The following is a 26276-nucleotide window of genomic DNA, read 5'->3' as shown; positions in this document are numbered from 1 at the left end:
CAAGTCCCACATCGGGCTCCCTGCTCAGGGCGGAGCCTGCTTCTCCCTCTCCCTCTGCCCCTCCCCCCTGCTCATGTTCGCACTCTCACTCTCTCTCAAAAAAATAAATAAAATCTTTAAAAAAAAAAAAAGAGTTGCATGCTCTCCTGACTGAGCCAGGCTCAATAAAGTGGCTTAATTTGAAAGGTGATTCAAGGAGGTCCTGGTGAGGGACTCCTGAGTGGCTCAGTTGGTTAAGCATCTGCCTTCAGCTCAGGTCATGATCCCAGAATCCCGGGATCAAGTCCCGCATCAGGCTCCTTGCTCAGCCGGGAGCCTGCTTCTCCCTCTGCCTGCCGCTCCCCCTGCTTGTACTCTCTCTCTCTCTCTCTGTGTCAAATAAATGAAATCTTAAAAAAAAAAAAAAAAAGAGGTCCTGGTAAGAAAGTAGGGAAAGGAACCAAGTTTATAAAAGGTACATTATCAGGCAAGTTGCTACCCTGGGCAACTGGGGCTTGATTGCATTGGAGACCCCTGGAAGACAATATAAAAACCCCTCAGAGTTAATCCAGTTTGAGAAGTAAAGGAGCCTCCCACTCACATTCATCAGTATCTGATGGCTACATCCAAAGGTGTTTATTCCCTGGCACTTACTGCCTAGCCGGCTCAATTGCCAGAGAAAGCCCTTTGGTAGAAACCATAGAGTTGGCAATGGGAAGGTAGATGTCCAGAGACTATGGCAGCACACATCTGCTACACAGGATCTTTTTTTTTTAATTCCAGAATGTTACACAAACTATTTTATTCTAGAATGGCATTTATCAGAGGCCATATTTATTGCATATTTAAGTGGAAGGAAAGGAAAAGTGAGATTGTCTCACACACCAGTTTTCAGAGGCTGTGCTCCATATTTTACTGGTTGCAGTGAAGAGTCAGAACAGGATGGGCACTATTTGACACATGTTCATCACAGAAGAGGCATCAAAAGGCAACCTCCAAAGTAAATATCAACCATTGCTTAAGGAAATTAATAAATATGCTGAAAAGGTATGTGAGAAGCCACTCCGGTCTCGGTAAAGCTCACATGAATAATATTTCTTAAATGTTGATGTTACAGATATTTACGCTGCAGTAAAATAAAGTTATAAATAATCATACGACTGCACTTTGGTATATCAAACTCCAACTTTACGGTGCTACTCATTACAGCCAATAATCTCTTTTTTTTTTTTTCTCTCTTTTTTTTATTGTTATGTTAATCCCCATACATTACATCATTAGTTTTAGATATAGTGTTCCATGATTCATTGTTTGTGCATAACACCCAGTGCTCCATGCAGAACGTGCCCTCCTCAATACCCATCACCAGGCTAACCCATCCTCCCACCCCCCTCCCCTCTAGAACCCCCAGTTTGTTTTTCAGAGTCCATCGTCTCTCATGGTTCTTCTCCCCCTCCGATTTCCCCCTCTTCGTTCTTCCCCTCCTGCTACATTCTTCTTTTTTTTTTTTTTTAACATATATTGCATTATTTGTTTCAGAGGTACAGATCTGAGATTTAACAGTCTTGCACAATTCACAGCACTTACCAGAGCACATACCCTCCCCAGTGTCCATCACCCAGTCACCCCATCCCTCCCACCCCACCCCCCACTCCAGCAACCCTCAGTTTGTTTCCTGAGATTAAGAATTCCTCATATCAGTGAGGTCATATGATACATGTCTTTCTCTGTTTGACTTATTTCGCTCAGCATAATACCCTCCAGTTCCATCCACGTCGTTGCAAATTACAGCCAATAATCTCTTAAACGGCATTAAGAAATGGTAAATGCAGCTTTTAGTAAAATTTCATAATTCTTATTCTCCAGCAACAGCTTCTCAGAACAATGATCCTCCTCTCACTGCTCTCCCCCCCACCCCGCCTTCATTCCTCAGTCACAGTAAGAGAATATACTTCACCATGTGAGGGCATCAAAACTGACATCACACATTGCACACCCGAAACTAACATAACACTCTTTGTTAACTACACTGGAATTTAAAAAATAATAATAGTAAGATAGGAGTACCAAAAAAAAAAAAAACCCAAAAACCTGACGTCACAATTAATTTTGAGTAAATTACAATATATCTATCCTGTGGAATACTTATCTGCTGTTTAAAAGGACATAATAAAAAAATAAAAATAAAAATAAAAGGATGAGTTAATTCTAAATCTAAGAGTCTAAGGAGAAGCCCCATAATAATAAAAGCTAACACCAAAAAAAGCACCTACCAGGTACCTGGTCTAAATATTTTACACAATTTATTTATTTACTACTCAAAAAAACCGTATGAGGTAGACACTAATGTTTTGGCCATTTAATAAGAAAACACAGATACAGAGAGGTTAACTTGCTTGCCCAAGATCATGCAACTCATCAGTGGAAAAGCAGGGATCTGGTTCCAGAGTTTGTGCTCTTCAGCACTGTGTAGCAGTGTAACACCATTCTTTATTTTTAAAGCCCTCATAAGTGAACATATATTTCTATATGCTTGTATTAGCATAGAGAACAATGTGGAAGGAGACGCACCTGGGCATCTGCACTGGTTACTTCAGGAAATAGAAGCAGAGAACGATGGGAGCCTGGGGTAGACACTAAGTCATTGTCTATATATGATTCTTTGAATTTTCTAATAACAAGCTCCTATCAATTTGGGGTTTTTAAATATTTAAATAACTAGTTTTTTAAAGGAAGAGAACATTTCATAGAATCTGATGCGAGGGATTCCAGCCCCGTTCCCGAGTCTCTGAAGTGATCAGCCACACAACACCCTCCCGCGCGCCCCGCCAACCCCCGCCCGGTTCTGGTGAACTCAGACTAGGTCTGAATCTGAAACAGAGTCACAGGGAGGCCCCAGGGGTTCAGGAAGCACAGATCTGAACATTCCAGGGCTGAATAGAGAAATATTTGTATGTTTGCCTGTGCGTGGGTGTTTGTATGCATGTATTTGCTTAAAACACTGTTTTTTGCGAAATTCGGGCTTCTGCTTTGATCAGTTTGTTACATTATAACCATGCCCAGATATGAGGCTGATGCAATCAATGTGCGGACTCCACAAAGGGATATCTTGAGTAACCAGCACAGACACCTGAATCACACCCTGAGAATCTTTATTCTAGCAGGTAATGAGCATATAGAAGTTCTTCCCAAAGGGAGATTTCAAATGACTATTTCTAGAAAGACTATAATTCACCACAAACTATCTAATTACCTTCTTTTCCTCAGTAAGTATTCAAGGATTCAAGGACCTTCAGGAGCCTTTGGTTTAAAGGCTAAATTCTAAAGAGGTGTTGAATCACAACCCTGAGAATCCAGCAAGAATCTGAAGGACAATGGTAGTGTGTGTACATAACACACCTATAGATCAACACAGTGGGATGGCTGGAGACACAAAGAAATGATAACAATAGCTGACATTAACCCAAGACCGGCTTGGTAGGTGAATCACTGTGCTAAGCATTTTGCATGGATCTCATTTAATCTTCATGATAACTCTATGAGAAGGTACCATTATGATCTTGATTTTATAGATTAGGAAACTGAAATCTAGAGAAGTTAAGTAACTTTTACCAAGTAATAGAGATCATACGTAGTAGAGCTAGGTAGTGTACCTTGGGAGCTTAACCTCTATACTGCCCTGCTTCAGTGGATCTATATATCATTCAGAATGTCTACAGAGCTACTTCCAAATAAGGTACCTTCTCAAGGTAGTGCAATGCCTTACAAACAGACACTGAAGCCAAGCTGCCTTCGTTCAGCCCCCTCCCCTGCTGTATACAAACTGTAGAGCTTTGGGGAAATTACTCAACCTCCCTGGACTTCAGTTTTCTCATCTGTAAAATGATAATAATATTGGTGCCAGCCTCACAATCTTGTAGTGAGGATTAAATAAATTAATGTATATGAAATGAATATAAGACAAGATAATACATGTAAAACTAATGCACATAAAGAACATTCCCGTACATAGTAAATACCCAATAAATGGCAGTGTTATTTCAGTCCAGCAAAAGACACTCCCAGAAATGCCTCAAATTTTCCCTTGCAAGGCATGTATGGAGGAATGTGTCTTCCAGTATCTATGTCAGTGCCAAATAAGTATCTTTTAAGGTGATAAAGCAATCCTTAAATTTGGCACTACTGTTTAGTTGGAAGAGGTTGAGAATAAATACAGTATAAACCAAGCCCTTTAATTTCAGACCTTCTTTGTTCTGCAAAGCTACATGACTACACTTACTTGGAGAATCAGGATTTTGTGGGGAGAATGACTTCTCCAAGGACTTGGATTCTTTCTGCTCCGTTTTCTCTGTGGTTGAACCCAGCTCCTCTTTCTTTATTTCTCTTTGCTTGTTCCATTCCTCATTTTCAATCTCGTCGGTATGAGGCTGGTCAGATTCTTCCAGCATCAGATCTTTTTTACCTCTGACAGCCCAGTGCATTGACTACATTAATTAAAAGCAGACACATAATATAAAATCAATATTATATAGTATTCTATATTTAAAGTTCAATGTGTGGTAAAACCTGACCTACTATTATGAATTTTTCTGTAGGTTTTATTTCAAAATAAAAATGTTAATTTTGGGGTGCCTGGCTGGTTCAGTCAGTGGAGCAGGTGACTCTCGATCTCAGGGTGGTGGCTTTGAGCCCCAGGTTGGGCCTAGAGCTTACTGAAAGAAAGAAAGAAAGAAAGAAAGAAAGAAAGAAAGAAAGAAAGAAAGAAAGAAAGAAAAGAAAGAAAGAAAAGAAAGAAAGAGAAAGAAAGAAAGAGAAAGAAAGAAGAGAAAGAAAGAAAGAAAGAAAGAAAGAAAGAAAGAAAAAGAAAGAAAAAGAAAGAAAGAAAGAAAGAAAGAAAGGAAAAGAAAGAAAGAAAGAAAGAAAGGAAAAGAAAGAAAGACAGACCTGGGTATCTCAGTTGGTTAAGTGGCTAAGTCTTGATTTCAGCTCATTTCATGATCTCAGGGTCCTAGGATAGAGTCCCGTGTCAGGCTCCACACTCAGCCAGGGAGTCAAGTCACTCGTGGATTCTCTCTCCCTCTCCCTCTGCCCTTCCCCCTGCTCGTGCTCCCTCTCTCTTGCTCCAAAATAAATAAATAAATAAATAAATAAATAACTATCTAGAAAGGAAGGAAGGAAGGAGAAGAAGAAAGAAAGAAAGAAAAGAAAGAGAAAGAAAAAGAAAGAAAGAAAAGAAAAGAAAGAAAGAAAAAAAGAAAGAAGGAAGGAAGGAAAGAAAGAAAGAAAGAAAAAAAAAAAAAGATGGAGCACTTGACTGGCTCAGACAGTAGAGCATGCAACCCTTGATCTCAGGGTTTTAAGTTTGAGCCCCACACTGGGTGAAGATATTACCTAAAAATAAAATCTTTAAGGGGCACCTGGGTGGCTCAATAGGTTTCAGCTCGAGTCATGATCTCAGGGTCATGAGATCAAGCCCTGCGTAGGGCTCCGTGCTCAGTGGAAGTCTGCTTGGGATTCTCTCCCTCTGCCCCTACCCCCACCTCTCTAAAATAAATAAATAAATCTTTTTTAAAAATAAAAATGAAATCTTTTTTTTAAATGTTAATTTTAGGGGCACCTGGGTGGCTCAGTCAGTTAAGCGTCTGCCTTCAGCTCAGATCATGATCCCAGGATCCTGGGATCGAGCCCCACATCGGGCTCCCTGCTCCACGGGAAGCCTGCTTCTCCCGCTCCTTCTGTCCCTGCCCCCAGCTCGTGCTCTTTCTCTCAAATAAATAAATAAAATCGTTTTTTAAAAATGTTAATTTTAAAAAAGGGCAGTGGCCTTAGCTGGGGCAAAAAAATCTGCTTTTGGTTTGGTTGGTTGGGGTCTGTTGTTGTTCAGTTTGTTTCTTCCTTTTTCCGCATGTGCAGAGGAGAAGAGGCTAGCCGGTGGCTTCCTGTGTGGGGGGAAAGGATACTGGGAAGGTCAGTGAAAAACAGAAAATAAGAAATTCAAGAATTCAGGGCCCAGAGAGCTGAAAATGTGGTCCTTCAACATCACAAGTCAGCTAAGTGTCCTATACAGTGTATCCACTCCGTGTCTCAGTACTTCTTGGAATAAAAGTGCCTGTTATTGTCCTTAGATGGTGTTGAGGATTAATGACTTACCTACAGTAAATGCTTTGATAGCCAGCAAAGATATTCTGAGATAATAGTTTTACTCATCCATCTACTTTATAAGAATAAAATATTTTATCATCAGACCCTTGTATCTGCTGATCCCAGTTAAAGAAATACACAGGGAAAAAATCCCAACTGTATCTAACCTCATATTCAGGCGGCTCTCATGCTTTGTACTTCAATCAAAGGACTAATGTAAGAGTGATGCTAAGCAGCCTGGTTTGCTGGGACACAATTAGGTCTCACGTCTGTGCTCACAGAGTGTATTTCTCAGTTCCCCTAAAATATGAACTGGACAGAACAACATTTAACATCAAGCAAACTAGTGTGGAATGACTCAGTTCAAATGATCATCAGTAAAAATATCAAATGATAGCAGTTGATAGAGACTAAGAGGGAGATTAGGAAAAGGACAGTATGTACAGCAAAATAATGAATTGCACCAGACCAAAACAATCACTGTGTGCAGGGGGTGAACTAATGCTAAACAGACACCAAGCCTGGGTGCAAGGGCCACTGTCCTACAGTCCATGAAATTGGTATGTTGCTTATTTTACCTTCTCCATTGACTTGTTCACCAGCTTTCTTTAAGGTGTTTTTTCCCCCTAGGAAGTCATTTTTTAAAATTCTGGATGTTGGGGCGCCTGGGTGGCTCAGTCTGTTAAGCGTCTGCCTTCGGCTCAGGTCATGATCCCAGGGTCCTGGGATCGAGTCCCACATCGGGCTCCCTGCTCCGCGGGAAGCCTGCTTCTCCTTCTCCCTCTGCTGCTCCCCCTGGCTTGTGCGCTCTCTCTCTCTCTCTCAAATAGATAAAATCTTTAAAATAAATAAAGTAAGTAATTTAATTTAATTCTGGACCTTGTTTAATAATAAAAAATTGTGCCTACATGCCAGTAAACATTAAATAGACAATAGAAAAATAAATAGAAAAATATCAATTGACTCATGTGAGCCATGGATCAGCTGAATAACTATTCAAAATTGACTAGTTGTTTTTATTCTGGATCAACATGAGTGAATTTTTTACTTGTCTGGGTGATCTTTGACATGCTTTTGGATAACATTCAATTAGGACAGACTGCCTTCTCAACAGGCCCAGAAGGTGTTAAATTACACACTGTTTCCCATCTGACTGGGGAAAGTGTAACCAAACGGGCATAGTAGGAAGCTTCCCTGGTTGTTTGTAGCCAACTGGACTCACCCCAAGGACACCTCACTGAGCCCAGGAACCCAGAAACAATCAGTAGACAAATAGACTCACGTGAAGGTAACTGGCAGTCCCAACAAGCCCTCACAGAAGCAATCAATGTCAAACAATCAATTCACCAAAAATGTGTTCCTATTAACTCTTTTTTCTAAAGGTTTTATTTATTTATTTGCAAGAGAGAGAGAGAAGAGAGAGAGAGAGAGCACGAGCAGGGGGAGGGGCAGAGGGAGAAGCAGGCTCCCCACTGAGTGCTGAGTCTGATGTGGGGGCTCGACCCAGGGCTTCACCCAGGGCTCGGGGTTTGTGGCAGGGCTCAACATCAGGACTCTGAGATAATGACCAGAGCCCAAGTCATATTTTCTCTATAATATATAAAGGTTGGGGTGCCTGGGTGGCTCAGTCAGTTAAGTGTCTGACTTGATTTCAGCTCAGGTCATGATCTCAGGATTGTGAGACCAAACCCCACTTTGGGCTCCATGCTGGGCATATAGCCTGCTTAAGATTCTCTCTCTCCCAGGACGCCTGGGTGTATCAGTTGGTTAAGCATCTGCCTTCGGCTCAGGTCATGATCCCAGGGTCCTGGGATCGAGCCCCACGTCGGGCTCCTTGCTCAGCGGGGAGCCTGCTTCTCCCTCTGCCTGCCTCTGTCTCTCTCTCTGACAAATAAATAAATAAAATCTTAAAAAAAAAAAATAGATTCTCTCTCTCCCTCTACCCCACCCCTCCTAAATATATATAAATATGCATATTTATATATAATATGTTTAATAATATATATAAATATATATAATTTTTATATACTGAAATATATATATATAAAGGTCAATGTAAGAACAAAGTAAGTGTATAACACAGTAATTATAGTGATTATTTTTATATTTAGTTTTTTAATAGCATGAAGAAAGAGAACACAATGGTTTAAAAAGTCTCTCTGCACCAATCCAATGACTCTTTCACCAGAATTTGTAACAAGAATAAATTTAAAATAATTTACAGCTTTCTTTAATTAATCAGGCTCTTTTTTATGGAATTTATAAGCCTTGAGAAGAGAATAGGCCAATATGAACTAAAAAGATGGAGGAGATGAATTTGCATTGGTTCAAAATTCAGCAGTATTATATGAGCAACTTGAGAAGCACAGTTGTCAGAATGTATAAAACATAAATGCTAATGAGGAGTGTATACATTGACTCAAACAGCCAAGGAGAGACTGACAATTGTAGTCATCAGCTCTTCTGGCGCTGACCCACTGAATTCCCCTTCACAGGATTTGTGGACACTGAGTTATATCTAGATTCTACCAGCTTCTTGGTCTTCTCCGTCCTATTGCCTATTGACTTTTTTTTTTAAGATTTATTTATTTATTTTGACAGAGAAAGAGAGAGAGAGCACAAGCAGGGGGAGGGGCAGAGGGAGGAGCAGACTCCCCACTGATGCGGGGCTCAATCCCAGGACCCCGGGATCATGACCTGAGCCGAAGGCAGACACTTAACGACTGAGCCACCCAGGCGCCCCTGCCTATTGACTTTTTAAGCTGCTACGTGAGTCTCATCCTTGGGCAGCCTGAGCTTCATGAATTCACTACATCCCAGAGCGGAACCTACCGTTTTCACCGAGTCACTCAAAGCTTCCCACTGCTGGAATGGCATCGACATCTGGCTCCTGCGCCAGTGGTCATAGCGAGCACGACTCTCTGTATTAGTCAGAATATCCTTTGCCTTCTGCAGTTTCTGGAAAGTCTCCACTGGAAAACAAATCAAAAGATGAGCACTCCTCTCTTGAAGGAGTTATTTTAAACTCCCAAGCAAAGTGATCTCACTGGAATAGGTCTGTTATTTACTGGCTATGTGACCTTGGGCCAGTTCACCTCTTCAAGCTTTCATTTCCTCATGTGTAGGGTGAATCACAAGGACAAGTGAGATCATGGATGTAAAGGGCCTGGCTCACAGTTTATCCACTCTCTTCACTGAGCTCCAGTGATGTGCCAAGTGCTATTCCAGATGCTGATGACACAGGTGTGAACAGGAGACATGAACTATTTAGTGGGATTGACATTTACAAACATCAGAAAAACTACAGTTTTGTCTACTAGGAAGAAAACTACATTTTCTAGTGGTAGTTGTGAGGAAGGGTAGTGATCAGGCTAGAGGAACAGTGTAAATGAAGACTCTAAGGCAGGAAGGAGCATAGTTATTTAGAGAAAGTAGAAAATGCCCATGTGACACAGGGCTGGGAAAGAACAATGAGGAAATGAGGAATGGGGCTGTAGAGTAGACAAGGGCCCAGTCATCCAGGACCTTAGAGGCCTAAGGATTCTGGTCTGTTTTTGTTGTAAGAACAATAAGAAGTTATTGGGAGGGTTTAAGCACAGGAAGTAACATGGTAGGTGGTTGATAAATGGTAGCTTCGTCGCTGATCTATTTGACCAGATGGCATACAATAGAAACCATCCATGTCCCTTTTGTAAACACTTCCAATGTCTCTTCTGCTCTTCAATGAAGCTCAAACTTTCTATAGAACAATACACAAAAATCAATTGTGTTTCTATACAGTATCAATGAGCAATCTGAAAATGAAATCAGGGAAGGAATTCCATTTACAATAGCATCAAAAAGAATAAAATACTTAGAAAAAAATGTTAACGAAAGAAGTGCAAGACTTATATATTGAAAACTATAAAACACTGTTGAAAGAAATTAAATATCTAAATGAATAGATATCCATGTTCAAGGATCAGAAGACCTAGCATTTCTAAGATGGTAATTCTCCAAACTGCTCTATAGATTTAATGTAATCTCTGTCAAAATCCCAGGTGCCTTTTTTTGTGAAAAGTTGATCCTAAAAATCCATATGTACAGGCAAGGGTCTCAGAATAGTCAAAACAATCTTGAAAAACAAAAACAAAGTTGGAAGAACTCACACTTCCCAACTTAAAACTTTCTACAAAGCTACAGTAATGAAAACAGTGTAGTACTAGCATTAGAGTAAACATAAATAAATGGGATAGTATGAGTCCAAAATAAACCCTCAAATTTACAGTCAATTGGTTTTCTTTCTGTTTTTTTTAAGATTTTTGTTTTAAGATTTTATTTATTTATTTGAGAGAGAGCACAAGAGCGGGGAGGGTCAGAGGGAGAAGCAGACTCCCTGCTGAGCAGGGAGCCTGATGTGGCACTTGATCCCAGGACTCCAGGATCATGACCTGAGCCGAAGGCAGTCGCCCAACCAACTGAGCCACCCAGGCGCCCAAGATTTTATTTTTAAGTAATCTCTACACCCAATGTGGGGCTCAAACTCACAACCCTGGCAGTAAGAGTTGCATGCTCCACTGACTGAGCCAGCCAGGCGCCCAAAGTCAATTGGTTCTCTACAAAAGTACCAAGACCATTCGACTGGGGAAAAAATCATCTTTTGGGGGCACCTGGGTGGTTCAGTCAGTTGAGTGTCTGACCAGGCATTCATATGGCTTACTTCCTCCAGATGTCATCTCAGATCCTGTCTTGTAGAGGGGGTCTTCCCTGACTATGCTATATAAAATGACTGCCCACCAGCCCCACACCTTTATCTCCCTTGCCCTACTTTACTTTTCATTATAGTACTTGCCCCCAGCCATTACGTAGTTTTTTATGATCTGTCTCCTCTACCACAATACAAACTCTGTGGAAACAGAGACTTTATCTGTTTTGTTCTCTGCCGTATCCTTTGCACTGAAACAGCATAGCCCATGCTCAAAAGGTATTTGTTCAATGAACCAATAAGTGAATGCTTCCTATTTTAAGTGTGAGAAAGATAATATATAGAGCTATTCCCTGAGCTCCAACCACCAAAGAAATGACACGTATCATTAAAACATTTTGTGAATTAGGAATATTTTAATACCATCAGTGGGAAAACTAATTTAAATTGCCCTGATAGTGTTTAAAAATACCTCATGGGAGGTGCCTGGGTGGCTCAGTCCGTTAAACTTCTGACTCTTGATTTCTACTCAGGTCATGATCACAGGGTCGTGAGGTCTAGCCCCGTGCCAGGCTCCACACTCAGCACAAGTTTCTTTGAGATTCTCTCTCTCCCTCTCCCTTTGCCCCTCCCCCCGCTCACATGGACTCTCTCTCTCTTTCTAAAAATAAATAAATAAATAAATAAATAAATAAATAAATAAAATCTTTTTTTAAAAAACCCATGGGAAGTAATCCAGAGTCTCTCAAACAGGTGTTGAGGCAAATGTACAGTCAATACTGACAGTATTGAAAATACTGAAATACTTCTGTACCCCAGGTGGTAACGAATCGCTATTCCTGAGCCCCCATCCTCCAAACACCACCACTTTTAAGTGTTCCCCCAACAACAAGATACTCCCTGCCACAGCAGGGTCCCTCCAAGACCCTGCCCCAAAGCTGGACAGCACAGTACCTAACAGGCCATTAACTATTTAATATCACCGCTGGAGGTAGCCATTAGTGAGTTAAAGGGAAGACCCTAAAGATGAGGCTATTGAAAACTACAGGAAAATAAACAAACTAATAAAAAGCATCTTGCCATAGCAGCTCGCTCCAGAGTAATCCTTCTACCACTGATGAAAATTTAAATATCCCACTGTACAAATAAGATGTCACTTTTTCCAAGGCAAATAAAAAGCTCTTTAAATTATTGCCACGGATGCACATGCCAGTTACTACTACAGCAGTGTTTGTAAAGATTTACATATTTATCTATGAGTCACCTTCTCTTTGCACATTACTGTTAGCCTGGTTTCGGAGTCTGCAGAATGGAAGAAGCCTGCCTGGGATTATTCTGATGTCAGTCCCTCGACAACAATTGATAAGCAGAAAGCTAAAGATACTTTATCTTGCCTGATAGCTGGGCTTTCCTTCTTCCATCCTCTCTACCACATTAAAAATGAGTTTGGGTTTATACTTGTCCTTTAATATGTCAGCTAATCAAATGAGTCACACAAGATAAACATTTACCAGTTCTGGGAAGAGAGATCTCATTTTACAAGCTTATATGAGCAAATGATGCCGGGACCTTTGAGAGACATTCTGTTTTAACTCCTAGATCTACTCTGAAAATACAGAGGTTCTTTTAAATTCATATTTCACAATTGAATTGGTATTATTATAGTCATCTTTCAAATGTAGACCACTTACAATTACTTGAAAAATAATAATAAAAACATGATGTCAGACCGTACTTTGAAAAAAATATGGAAGAAAATATACCACTGTTAATAGTGGTTCCCTGGCAGGGAGCGATAAGAGCAGACTTTCACTTTCAACATTATTTATTACTGTATGTTATTTTTATTCAAAGGGGAAAAAGCAATAAAGAGTTTTTAAAGTGAGAAAGCATGGAGACATGGAAAGATATCAGTTAGCAAGGACAAGGAGCTCTCCTTCAACTATCCAAATGTCTTTGCAGCCTACAAATCAATAACAAAAATACCATTTCACAGATCTTTAATTTAGTCTGAAATCCCTTTCTTCAGGGTCAGGGAGAAGTTAATAAAGCATTGGCCTGAAACAGTTACTGTCATGCACATACACAGGATTGGCATGAGCACCAGCCAGGAGTTTTGTGCTCAGTGACACAATTTCTACAGCACACCGGGTGTGGAAACTGCTAAAGATTCTCTCTCTGCCTCACCCCCAACCCACTCTCGTGCACAAATGCATGTGCACGCTCTTTCTAAAATTAAAAAAAAAAAAAATTTTTTTATCTTGGAATGCTGTATAAAAACAAGAAAAGAAAGTCCACTGAATCATAATTGCCAACATTCATTGAGCTATTCCTGCATGCAAGCTACCTCATTTGTCCTTCACATTAGATGCATGAAGCAATATACTATTGGTCTACCCATTTTTCCTATGAGAATGCTGAGGTTCAAGAGATTGCCCAAGGTCAACTAGCTCAGCAGTGGGATCAAGGAGCAATCCAGACAGACAAGACTGTGCTCCATATCTACTACTCCATCATGCTAGCAAATTAGTAATTTCAGTGGAAATAGTTGAGACTACACTTAATGAACCAAAAAGGTATATATACAAGTTTAATTTCTCCTACAGGCAGTTGCTCTATAAGCTTTCACCTTGATGAAATATGTTTCAAAATCTGCCTAATGTAGTTTGGATTTCTGCCAAACTAAATTCAGCATCTGGGTGAATTTTTGTTTAATTTTTTTTTTTTAAGATTTATTTATTTATTAGAGAGAGAGTGCACACACGCGTGGGAGCAGGAGTAGGTGCAGAGAGAAAGGGAGAGGGAGAGAATCTCAAGCGGACTCCCTGCTGTGCGCAGAGCCCAGTGTGGGGCTTAATCTCTTAACCCTGTGATCATGACCTGAGCTGAATCCAAGAGTTGGATGCTTAACTGACTGAGCCACCCAGGCGCTCTGTTTAATATTTTAAAATATTTTTATCAGTACCCTTAATCCTTCTCCAAGTGTATAAAGAACCACTTACATTTTCAGAAAGTCGTATCAATCCAAATTGAGTAAATGGATGCTTGAACAGATTTGAAAACAATTTCTACCCACAGGTTGACTCATCTATCAACTGCAAGCCTGACAGGGGAAGATATTGATGTCTGTGTACCTTTCATTTTAAACAATACTTACATTTAAATGTTTCTCTGAACAAGAAGCCTCGAGGTAGCCCATATGTGAAAACTCCCATCACTATGGCAACCAGAAATGGCAATGATTGCACAGTGATTCATTGTGTATCCCAAATAGAAATTGTTTGCCAGAGACAGAGAAACAACTCAAAGCCATGCTTTATTGGGAAAGAACCCAGTTAAAGAATAACCTGGGGTGGTGGTTGTTTTTAAGTGTTTATCAAATTTTTATACTTTTATGTTAGGACATCTATTTTTTAAGATTTATTTATTTATCTGAGAGGGAGAGAGTGCGAGCTGGGGGGAGAGGAGGACTGAAGGAGAGAGAGAATCCTCAAGCAAACTCCCCACCTGAGCTCAGAGCCCCATGTGGACTCAATCCCAGGACTCCGAGATCATGACCTGAGCCGAAATCAAGAGTTGGCCACTCAACCAACTGAGCCACCCAGGCGCCCCAGGACATCTATCTTAATAGTAACTCCAGTTCAAAGAGGTAATTAATATGTCTCCTAAAGAAATGTTCATGAATTTATTCATTCAGTCATTCAATAAATGATTTGCACAAAGTTAAGTGTCCTCCATGGTAGGTGCTATGTGAGGTGTGGGGCATATTACTGCGAACAAGATAGCAGGAAGCCTGCCTCACTGAGCTTTCAGTATGACTGACAAGCAAACAGGCAACAAGGAGATGGTGTGATACAGTCTTCTGCCCGATGTATAGGGTGCTCTGAGTAGGTGGGGCACAGGTGACTTCCCAGAGGAAGCGATGGCTAAGCTGAAACCTGACATAGGAGTGACCTAACCAATCAGAGCAAAGCAGAGATGTGTGTCGGCCTCAGAGGGAGCCAGACAGAGAGGCAGCAGGCATAAAGGTTTGAAGTGTAGGGGCACCTGAGTGGTTCAGTCGGTTGGTTAAGCATCCAACTCTTGATTTCAGCTCAGGTCATGATCTCAGGGTCGTGGGATCAAGCCCTGCACCAGGCTCTGCACTGGGCATGGAGCCTGCTTAAGATTCTTTCTCTCCCTCTGCCCCTCCCCCCACCCCCACCCCCCTCCCCCACTCTCTCTCTCTTAAAAAAAAAAAAAAAAGGTCCGAGCTCTGAAGAGTAGAAAACAGGGTATATTAAGGAACAAAGGTAGTCCTGTGAGGCAGAAACATGGAGTAGTGGGCATGGTGGTGGAGAGAAGATGAAAATGGAGAGATGGGGAGGGGCAGGGAGCACATGAAGGGGCTTGTACCTAAAGGCCCAGCAATGACAAAGAATGAACTGTCGCTACATGTACAAAATGGGCAAATATCACAGACAAGGTAAAGCAAAAGAAGCCACACACAAAGGAGGACTGTATGATTCCATTTATGTGAAATTCAAAGCCACACAAAACTAATTAGTGATAATAGAGATCTTAGGAACCTTAGGGCAGGGGCGCCTGGGTGGCTCAGTCGTTAAGTGTCTGCCTCCGGCTCTGGTCATGGTCCCAGGGTCCTGGGATCGAGCCCCATATTGGGCTCCCTGCTCAGCGGGAAGCCTGCTTCTCCCTCTCCCACTCCCCCTGCTTGTGTTCCTGCTCTCACTTCTCTCTCTGTCAAATAAAATCTTTAAAAAAAAAAAAAAAAAAAAGGAACCTTAGGGCAGAAGAGAAGGAGTCACAACAGAGACAGAAAGATCAGCCCACGAGGTTGGAGGAAAAGTATGAGTGTTTATCTTGGTATCTAAGAGAAAAGAGTGTTTCAAGGACGCATGGTCAACAGTGTCAATTTCTGATGCAAACACAGGGAAGATAAGAACTAAAGAGTAACCCTTGGATTTGGCAGCCAGGAAGTCCTTGGTGGCTATTCCAAGAGTCATTTCAAGAAAGGTGAGGAGGAAGTCAGACTGGGATAAACTGAAAATTGGTGAAGAAAAGTAGAGATAGCAACTGTGAACTTCTTTTTCAGGAAGTTTGGCTCTAAAAGGAAAGAAAGAAGAGGAGCAGGAGGGAGACAGATCAAGGAAGGATAATTGGTTTATATTTTTTCAAGCTGAAATACACATAAGCATTTATGTCAAAATTTATGATAATGGAATTTAAATTATGATAAAGAAAAACAAAAGTATGAATATATTATCATATGTTCTACAGAGACATATTCAGTTCCCCAGAATGAAGAAAATACAGCAAGGTTCTCATCAAGGCAATCACCTGTTACAAACATACTTAAGACATGTTAACACTCAAGAGCTAGTGAAATAAAGCATAAAATGGACAAATTTTAAACCAGGAAGCAGCACATTACAGCTAAAGAAAAATGGAAGTTCAATACTATTGGAGAAAAGACCCTACACAGTTCCTTCCTCCCCTTCTGCCATCCAATGGTGCAAAAACATTCTTGGGCATTGAATGAAAGAATAAGTGTGAGCATAACATACAAAAGGAAATTTAGTTATTATTCAATAGCTTTTTAGTTCTAGATGCTATTCATTTTCGTGGGAAACAGGCATTATTAAATACTTACCAGCTTTGGAGTTCTCAGGATGCTTGTCAGGGTGACATTCCAAGGCTCTGACTTTAAATTCTGCCATGATTTGTTCAACCTAAAATAAAAATCAATGTTTAAAATAAGGAATCCAACTTAAATGGCATAAAGGAAGAAGCTGGGCATCATTCCTTCTCAAAACAGCCGTATTCAACCCAACTTTTTCTTTTGATCCTTATATTTGTATTTTGACTTTTTTTTTTTTTAAGATTTTATTTATTTGACAGAGACATAGCAAAAGAGGGAACACAAGCAGGGGGAGTGGGAGAGGGAGAAGCAGGCTTCCCAAGGAGCAGGGAGCCCGACACGGGGCTCGATCCCAGGACCCTGGGATCATGACCTGAGCCGAAGGCAGATGCTTAACTAATGACTGAGCCACCCAGGTGCCCCTTGACTTTTTACTCTAAGAAATAATTTCCTCTAGGGATGCCTGAGTGGCTCAGATGGTTGGGCGTCTGCCTTCAGCTCAGGTCATGATCCTGGGGTCCTGGGATCCAGCCCTGCAATGGACTCCCTGCTCAGCGGGGAGCTTGCTTCTGCCTCTCCCCCTGCTCATGCTCTCTCTCTCTCTGTATCTCTCTGTCTCAAATGAATAAATAAAATCTTGAAAGAAAGAAAAGAAAGAAAGAAAGAAAGAAAGAAAGAAAGAAAGAAAGAAAGAAAGAAAAAGAAAGAAAGAAAGAAAAGAAAGAAAGAAAGAAAGAAAGGAAAGAAAGAAAGAAAGAAAAAGAATTTCCTCTATAATAAAACTCAGAAAGCATCCAATAAAAACTTCTATCCAAATAGTAGTCTGTGATGACAACTGAACTGCATTTAGATGATGGCCCAACACACCTGTGAGCCTAATATATATTTAAATGTCAAAAATAGTCAGATAGGTTTATCCTAAGAATACATAAATTTAGATGTGTTCACTCATCTGAGTTCATTTTTTTCATCATCTGAGTTCTTTAAAAGATGCTTAGCCATCATTCATTATTCAAGGATGAGTGTCTAGTTTATAAATTATCCATTATAAAGTTCCCTCTTTCTGCCTTTGCCCCCTCTTTTTTCTTTAAGAATTTAAAAAAAAAAAAAAGAATTTCACAATTTTTAAAAAAGGACAGAATTCAAACCTGTTAATTTTGTTACCAATTAACAGTGTGGCTAGAGACTCTGGGAAAAGAGAAACTTCTCCCAAACTAACATGAGGCTTGAGAGGCATTTTGATTTGATTTGCTTTCACTCAGCCCTCTAATCCTTGTTATCATGAATCATCAAGACTTGTCTTTGTTAATTGTAATTCCAATGACAGCAGCGGGAGACAACAGTGGTTCTGTGGCTCAGCAATCTGATTGCTTCATTTTATTTATTTATTTATTTTTAGATTTTTATTTATTTATTTGAGAGAGAGAGAGCACACGCACAAGAGAACAGGAGAGGTGGAGAGGGGCAGAGGGAGAGGGAGAAGCAGACCCCCCACCAAGCAGGGAGCCCAATACAGGGATAGGTGAGGGGCTTGGTGAGGGGCTCATGAGGGACTCGATGCAGGGCTCCATGAGGGGCTGGATGCGGGGCTTGATATGGGCTCTATCCCAGGACCCCGTGATCATGACCCCAGTGGAAGACAGATGCTTAACTGACTGAGCCCCCCGGGCGCCCCTGATTGCTTTGTTTTAAATCCCAGTTCTGCCCTGAGACTTTAGGCAAGTTATGTAACTTCATGTGCCTTGGTTTCCTCATATTTACATTGCATGCTGGATAGAAATAGGGCCTTTAACACAAAGCCTAATCATAGTAAGACCTCAATAAAAATAGCTAACACCAAAGGTCGGTGGTTAAGTAACTTGTCTGAAATCATTTAGCTAGATACTAAAAAAGCTGAATTTTTTGTTAACTAAGCAGTTGGACTTCAAATCCAATAATCTTAACTACTGTTTTATATGGCCAAATTCTTCAGGCTTAGGGACCTATTATCAAGTTCCATATTTAATATCCACTAATTAATGAAAGCAAATTACCTCTTGTTTGAGAAATAAATTCTCAAGCAGCTCTGCTCAATATTGTAACAAGACTCATGGAAAAAACATAAATTTATCAACTCTGGGTCATTCTTAATCAATTCTTAATTAAAAAAAAATCCTTAATCAAAAAAAAAATTTCTTCACATTTATAACCCAGACTGTATTAGATAAGCATATGCATTAAGTGCCCAGACTAATAACTATTCTTTTCCGTATTAAGCATCTACTGAGAATCCCTTGGAATAACAGGAAGGGATAGACTTCCTGTTAAGAACTGTAATTAATTGTGTTTCCTCTTCCTGGGTGTTCCCTTTAACCAGCAGTCACTATAAACTGCTTATATAACAAAGAAAATTGAGAATGAGACCTGCTTTTAAATTTTAAAGTATTAAAAATTCTAAAGATTCTAATAGTAGTAAGCATTTTTTAATTAGGTTACTTATGATTATTCACAATCTCTCTTCAAAAAAGTTTATATCAGGGGCGCCTGGGTGGCTCAGTCTTTGGGTGTCTGCCTTCCACTCAGGTCATGGTCCCAGGGTCCTGGGATCGAGCCCTGCGTCGGGATCCCTGCTCCGCGGAAAGCCTGCTTCTCCCTCTCCCACTCCCCCTGCTTGTGTTCCCTCTCTCGCTGTGTCTCTCTCTGTCAAATAAATAAATAAAATCTTTTAAAAAGAAAAAGTTTATATCAATACAGAACAAAAAGTAAAAGCCCCTTTACTCCTCATCCCCCCAGGATAACAGGTTACACCTTTCAAGACACACACCTATACACATATTTATGTATATATATTGGAGGATTTTAATAAGATAAATAGATAAAATCATACTTATCTATCAAAGGTAGAAAATTTGGGGGGTTTTGCTGTAATTGTTTTATTTTTTCATTCCTATCCCATTAGAAAACATTCTAGTAAAAAAAGAAAAAAAAAAACACACACATTCTAGTATTAGCCCATGGAAGCAAATGTATCAAAATGGTTAATTCTCAATAGTGCTAATGTATGTGATTGTTAGTTTTTTCTTTATATTTTCTTTACTTTGCCAATTTTCTATTTTAAAAAATTAAGAATACTCCATATCTGTCTTTCATTACTGTTTATAGTTTTAGTATCACAAAATTTGTCACAAGCCACCTACGTAGGACTGGTTCTGGGTAAACTAACTAGTAAAGTGGGTTAGTTTGTTTTGAGAATATTCTATTTATCTCCTGGCATCTCCATCCCATGCGCCCGTGCCAAGTGCAGCCCATGGACAAATGAGGCCCTCCATGTCAAGGTCCACTGATTCCTGCCTTCCTGATCCAGTGTTCAATGGTCTGGAAAACTGCCTATTACGCTGGCCAATAAATATACAAACAAATGTTCAGCTTTACTCAAAATCAAATAAATCAAAACATCCAAGGCATGATAATGACCAGTGTCACTGAGGGTGCAAAAAAATGAACATTTTCATGCTCTCCCAGTGAGGATGCAAATTTCCCAGAAATATATATGTACATATATACCAAAGAGTGATAGAATTAGATATACATGTATATATACATATATATATATATGAAAAGCCTATAATTTTTTCACTCTTTGATACAACAGTTCTAATTCTAGGAATTTGTATAAGAAGACAGTCAGAGGTGGGAAAATTATTTAGTTATAAGAAGGTTCATTGAATAAAATGTTATAAATTTTAAACAAAAACTTATGTGTCCACAAATAAGATATTAAAATTAATTGAAATACTGCTATAGTCTGAGATATTTTGCAGTCATTAAAAAAATAATCTTGTAGTAGAAGACTTTCAATAATCTGAGAAAAATTATGTAACATATTTCTATGAGGAAATGTAAACTACAAAGCATTATATGCAGCATAAAACCACAATATTTTACCTTAAAAAGGATTATGTAATATATATGTATATGTGTATATAGATGATAGCAATAATAATAATAGTTAGGATTTTTTTTTTTAAGATTTTATTTGACAGAGAGTGAGAGCAAGAAAGAGCACAAGCAGGGGCAGCTGCAGGCAGAGGGAGAAGCAGACTCCCCACCAAGCCGGGAGCCCCAGGCGGGGCTCGATCCCAGGACCCTGGGATCATGACCTGAGCCGAAGGCAAACGCTTAACCAACTGAGCCACCCAGGCGCCCCATAGCTAAGATTTATTGAGACTTACTATATGCCAGGCACTGTTCTAAGCACTGTGCATATAACATCTCATTTAATTCCCACAACAACTCTGTGAGGTACTGTAATTTTTCCCATTTTACAGATTAGGAAACCAAGAAATAGAAAAGTTAAGTGATTGCCCCAAGACCACACATCTAGTGGCAGAGCCAGTATTTGAATGAAGGTAGTCTGACCCTAAATACATATGGAAACGCACTTACAAATATTTACACATGGGGCGCCTACGTGTCTCGGTCAGTTAAGCATCCAACTCTTGATTTCAGCTCAAGTCCTGATCTCAGGGTGCTGGGATTGAGCCCCACGTCGGGCTCCCTGCTCAGCAGGGAGTCTACTTCTCTCTCCTTCTCCCTCTGCTCCTCCCCCCCACTCATGTGCGGGCTCTCTCTAATTAATAAATAAATCTTTAAAAAATATATTTACATATATGTGCATGTACCTACATAACACATCAATAGGGGCACCTGGGTGGCTCAGTCAGTTAAGCATCTGACTCTTGGTTTCTGCTCAGGTCATGATCTTGGGGTCTTGAGATCAATCAAGCCTCACCTCGGGGTCCATGCTCAGCATGGAGTCTGCTTGAGTTTCTCTCTCTCTCTCTCTCCCTCTCCCTCTGCCCCTTCCCCTTTTTCTCTCCCTAAAATAAATAAATAAGATCTTTAAAAAAAAAAACCATAAATACAGCATATGTGCACACACCCATATGTCACACTCCAAGATGTTAAGCATTAGGTTAACATTTTTCTCCATTGTGTCTTCATACTCCACATTTCCTTATTGAAAATATATTAGTTTTAGAAATTAAGTTTTAAAACTTAAAAACTTATCTTTTCCATAGCCTATTAGCACAATATTCTGATCTGTTCAGGAAATACTTGAGTGTGCAATAGGCACTAATTTGATTCCCACTTGGATGGATCTTCTCCAAATTTCCCTGGCCACACAAACACCCTCTGTCTCTCCCTCCATGTGTCTGAATTTTGACCTAGTAAGATCATTTCAAGCCTCATCTCTTCTCTGAAATCTTTTCAGATATTCTTCCTTTAATTCCTGTTGCATTTATAAATAGTACCACATAGCACAGCACTTACTTTTTCTCAAATTGTTTCCTTTGCATTAGCTTTGGCTCCTGAGCTGGATGCCAGGTTTCTTATACACTTGCACTATTTCTCACCTTTTGGTTTGGTTTGGTTTGGTTTTACCCCCATCACTTCCAGTACTGGCCGGATGCCCAGTGTTGAATAAATACTTGACTATTGACTGACAGATGTTCTTTAAATAACACGATTATAGCATAATAGGAGCCTTCTGGAAATTGTGATTTATTCATTAAAAGAATGAATTGATTCTAGGGGCGCCTGGGTGGCTCAGTCGTTAAGCGTCTGCCTTCGGCTCGGGTCATGATCCCAGGGTCCTGGGATCGAGCCCCGCATCGGGCTCCCTGCTCTGCGGGAAGCCTGCTTCTGCGTCTCCCACTCCCCCTGCTTGTGTTCCCTCTCTCGCTGTCTCTCTTGCTGTCAAATAAATAAATAAAATCTTAAAAAAAAAAAAGAATGAACTGATTCTAGTGATGGAAACTGATATGCTATAGAAAAGACTCATTTCAATAAGCGAATTAATTAGTATCCAGTGGTAACTATTTGAGTTGAGTATCTATGAGGATTCATTGTTTCTATTCTACTTTTATATATGGTTGAAATTTTTCATAATAAAAACATTTTAAGAGAAAAAACTCAGTATCCATCACTTCAATTCATTTAGTGTGAAACTGGATTTTCCCCCTAAAACTCCAAATATTAACAATATCCCTGAAATAAATCCCATGGGATGATCCTACATCATTCTAATGGAATGATAATTAAAACATGAGCCAGAGAAACAATTTGAGCCACAAAATATATAATGGCAGTATTGTGTTATAATCCATAAAATGCAATAACTATTAATCCATAGTGACGAAAATAGTTGAATAAATAAATAAATATGGGAGAAAGGATAACTTTTCTTTACGGAAGAATTCTGAGAAATAAATATAAAATGAATGAGGAAAATAGAAAGCCACCATTAGGCAAACACTATAGTAGTAATTGTTATAAGCAAGATCCACCAAAGGATGCTAAAATCAGTGGGTAAAAGTCTGAGGAGACACACTACAGTCTCCAAGAATCTTCACCAAAAATATTTGTTAATTACAAAAAGGAAACTAGTAACTCTACAATGCAAAAACCCGGCAGAAGAAACCTGACAGACACCACCTTAACTATGTGTTCAGGTCAGTAAGACATATCAGCATCATGTAGTCCTAAGGTGATACACTGAAAAAGGTACAATATCACTTCGGCAGTGTTCTTTCCAAAAACACATAACCTCAGTCTAATCAAGAGAAAATCTGAAACAAACCAAAATTGAGGGACATCCTACAAAATAACTGACCATTACTTTTCAAAGTGTCCACATCATGAAAGACAAGGAAGGTATGAGAAATTGTCACTGTGGAGGAAACTAAGGGAACAAGACAACTAAGTGTAATAAAAAATTCTGGCTTGGATCTTAGAAGAGAAAAAAGACATTAGTAGAAAAACTGATGAAATGACAATGAGACCTATCCTTCAGATCAGAGGTTGACTAGCTCTGGCCCAAAGGCCAAATCCGGCCTGTCACCTATTTTTTTAAATAAAGTTTTATTGGAAGATAGCCATCGTCATTCATTTCACATATTATCTATGGCTACTTTCTTGAACTGGCAGAGCTGAGTAGCTGTGACAGAGATCGTAAGTCCTGCAAAATCTAAAATGTTTGCTAGCTCAAAAAAAAAGGGGGGGGGGTTTCAATGGCTCAGTCAGTTGGGTATCATTCTCTTGATCTCTACTCAAGTCTTGATCTTGGGGTCATGAGTTCAAGCCATGCTGGGCATGGAGCCTACTTTTTAAAAAATAAATAAAATAAAATAAAATAAAATAAAATAAAATAAAATAAAATAAAATAAAATAAAAAAGTAAAATGTTTGCTATCTCAGGGACAGCACCAGGGTGAGACAAGCAGGATACCTAGGTTTAAGGAGGTACTCTTTCTCTCTCTCTCTCTTGGGTTTCTGCACTTGCACAACCCTGAGAGTTAGTGCCTCCTTAAATTTTGTGTCCTGGGACACCTGGGTGGCTCAGTCTTTTAAGCGTCTGCCTTCAGCTCAGGTCATGATCCCAGGGTCCTGGGATTGAGTCCCACATCAGACTTCCTACTCAACAAGGAGCCTGCTTCTCCCTCTCCCTCTGCCTGTCACTCCCCCTGCTTCTGCTCTCTCTCTCTCTGACAAGTAAATAAATAAAATCTTAAAAAAAAAAAACTTAAAAAAGAACTTAAAAAAAAATTTGTGTGTGTCCTAAGTGCCCTGCTTACCTCACTCTAGTCCTGACTCTGTCTAGCTGGTCTTTTACAAAAAAAAAAAAAAAATTGCTTGCTGGCCCCTGGTTAATACTTTTATACCAATATTAATTTTCTGATAATTATTGTACAATTTTACTGTGCACGATAACTGTAATATGATGCTAACATTACGGGAAGCTGGATGCAGTGTATATAGGAACTCTGTATTATTTTTACAACTTTTCTGTAAGCTAAAAATTATTCAAATAGGTGGAGCACAGAGGATTTTTAGAGCAGTGAAACTACTCTGTATGATAAATGTCATTATACATTTGTCCAAACCTACAGAATGTACAAACCCAAGAGTGAACCGTAATAAGAACTATGGACTTTGAGTGATAGTGATGTGTCAATGTAGGTTCATCATTATAACAAGTGAACCATTCTAGAGGAGATATTGATAACGGAGATGCTATGCCTGAGCGGAGGGAAGGAAGTATACGGGAAAGTTCTATACCTTCTGCTCATTTTTGCTATGAACCTAAAACTGCTCTTATAAAGTCTATTAAAAAATCTTTTCTGGGGGGGCTCAGTTAAGTGCCTTTGGCTCAGATAGTGATCTTGAGGTCCTGGGATGGAGCACATTGTCAGGCTCCCTGCTCACTGGGGAGTCTGCTTCTCCCCCTCCCTCTACCCTTCCCCCACCCCCCTTGTGTTCTCTCCCTCTCTCTCTCTCAAATAAAGAAATAAAATCTTTAGGGCATGCCTGTGTGGCTTGGTCGGTTAAGCGTCTGCCTTCTGCTCAGGTGGTGATCCCAGGGTCCTGGGATCGAGTCCTGCATCAGGCTCCTTGCTCGGCAGGAAGCCTGCTTCTCCCTCTCCCTCTGCCTGCCACTCCCCCTGCTTGTGCTCTCTCTCTCTCTGACAAATAAATAAATAAAATCTTAAAAAAAAAGAAAAGAAAGAAAGAAAGAAAGAAAATCTTTAAAAAAGAAAAAATCATTTTGGAGGGCACCCGGCTGGTTCAGTCAGTGGAGCATGGAACTCTTCCACACTGTGTGTAGATATTACTTAAAAATAAAATCTTTTCTAGAAAAGATCATTTTGGAGCGCCTGAGTGGCTCAGATGGTTAAGCGTCTGCCTTCGGTTCAGGTCATGATCCCAGGGTCCTGGGATCAAGCCCCACATCGGGCTCCTGGCTCAGCGGGGAGCCTGCTTCTCCCTCTCCCTCTGTTTCTCTCCCTGCTCATGCTCTCTCTCTCTCTCTGTATCTCTGTGTCTCAAATGAATACATAAAAATCTTTTAAAATAAATAAATAAATATAAATAAATTTAAAAAGATCATTTTGGGTCACCTGACTGGCTCAGTTGGTAGAGCATATGACTCTTGATCTTGGGGTTGTAAATTCAAGCCCCAGGTTGGGCATAGAACTTACTCAAAAAAAAAAAAGGAAAAAATTTTTCAAAAATAAAACATTAAAAAAAATAATGTCAATTATGGAGTAATCTAAATTTACAAAGTTCCAAGTGTACAGTATTAGTGTGAGGCCAAAACAATGTCCATGCCCACGGCCACACCCACAATGTGCCAGGCACTGTTCTAAGCACTTTATTTATCACGTCTCATTTAATCCCCACAATAACTCTATGAGGTGGGTACTATCATTACCCCTATTTGCAGATTAGGAAACAAAGGAATAGAAAAGTTAAACCATTTCCTAAGGTCACATAGCTAGTAAATGGCAAGATTTAAACCCAGGTGGTCTGAAGTCAATAAGAAAGAGAACTAGAAACAAAAAATAAGTGTCTCCATTTATCAAGTTTATGCTCAATTTTCAAGTCTGTGAAATCTTGAAATCAGGATTGAAATGGTGACCAAATATCAAAAATTCAAGTAAGATATACACCAGAGAGGATGTCTTATATCATGAGTGTGTGGTGTATGCATTAGTAAGGACTTTAGAAGATTTCATAACATGTGTCTTTTGTGTAAAATCTGATTCAAGGCAAAAAAGCTAACTAACTTGGAATCAACCTTCAGTAAATGTTTTTGAAATGAGGGTATGCTGTTTTCTACTCAACAGTGTGGAAACCCTTCCAGGGTTTATATATGTCATTTCATTAATTTTCAACAGAAGCTTTAAATTGTAAGAACTATATACTAAAGCAAAAGAATTATATGTGTGTGTGCGTCAACACAGTTGTTATAAATAGAATCAAAATATGAAGTTGCTTTGAAATTATAAATGCT

The 26276-nt window shown here is 39.7% G+C and overlaps 1 protein-coding gene across 2 annotated transcripts in view; it reads right to left on the bottom strand.

Moving 5' to 3' along the window:
* DNAJC12 (DnaJ heat shock protein family (Hsp40) member C12) overlaps positions 1-26276 on the bottom strand; it is a 32005-nt gene that overhangs the window by 3402 nt on the left and 2327 nt on the right. For both annotated transcript variants that reach the window (XM_036113880.2, XM_036113879.2), the window contains exons 2-4: positions 16455-16533; positions 8953-9092; positions 4259-4463 (exon numbers count right to left, since the gene is read on the bottom strand). In XM_036113880.2, coding sequence (XP_035969773.1) covers positions 4259-4463; positions 8953-9092; positions 16455-16533 — 424 coding nt within the window. The remainder of the gene's footprint in view (positions 1-4258; positions 4464-8952; positions 9093-16454; positions 16534-26276) is intronic.

This window comes from Halichoerus grypus, chromosome 7, assembly GCF_964656455.1.
Source record: "Halichoerus grypus chromosome 7, mHalGry1.hap1.1, whole genome shotgun sequence".
NCBI lineage: Eukaryota > Metazoa > Chordata > Mammalia > Carnivora > Phocidae > Halichoerus > Halichoerus grypus.
This window is presented reverse-complemented; position numbering and strand designations above follow the sequence as displayed.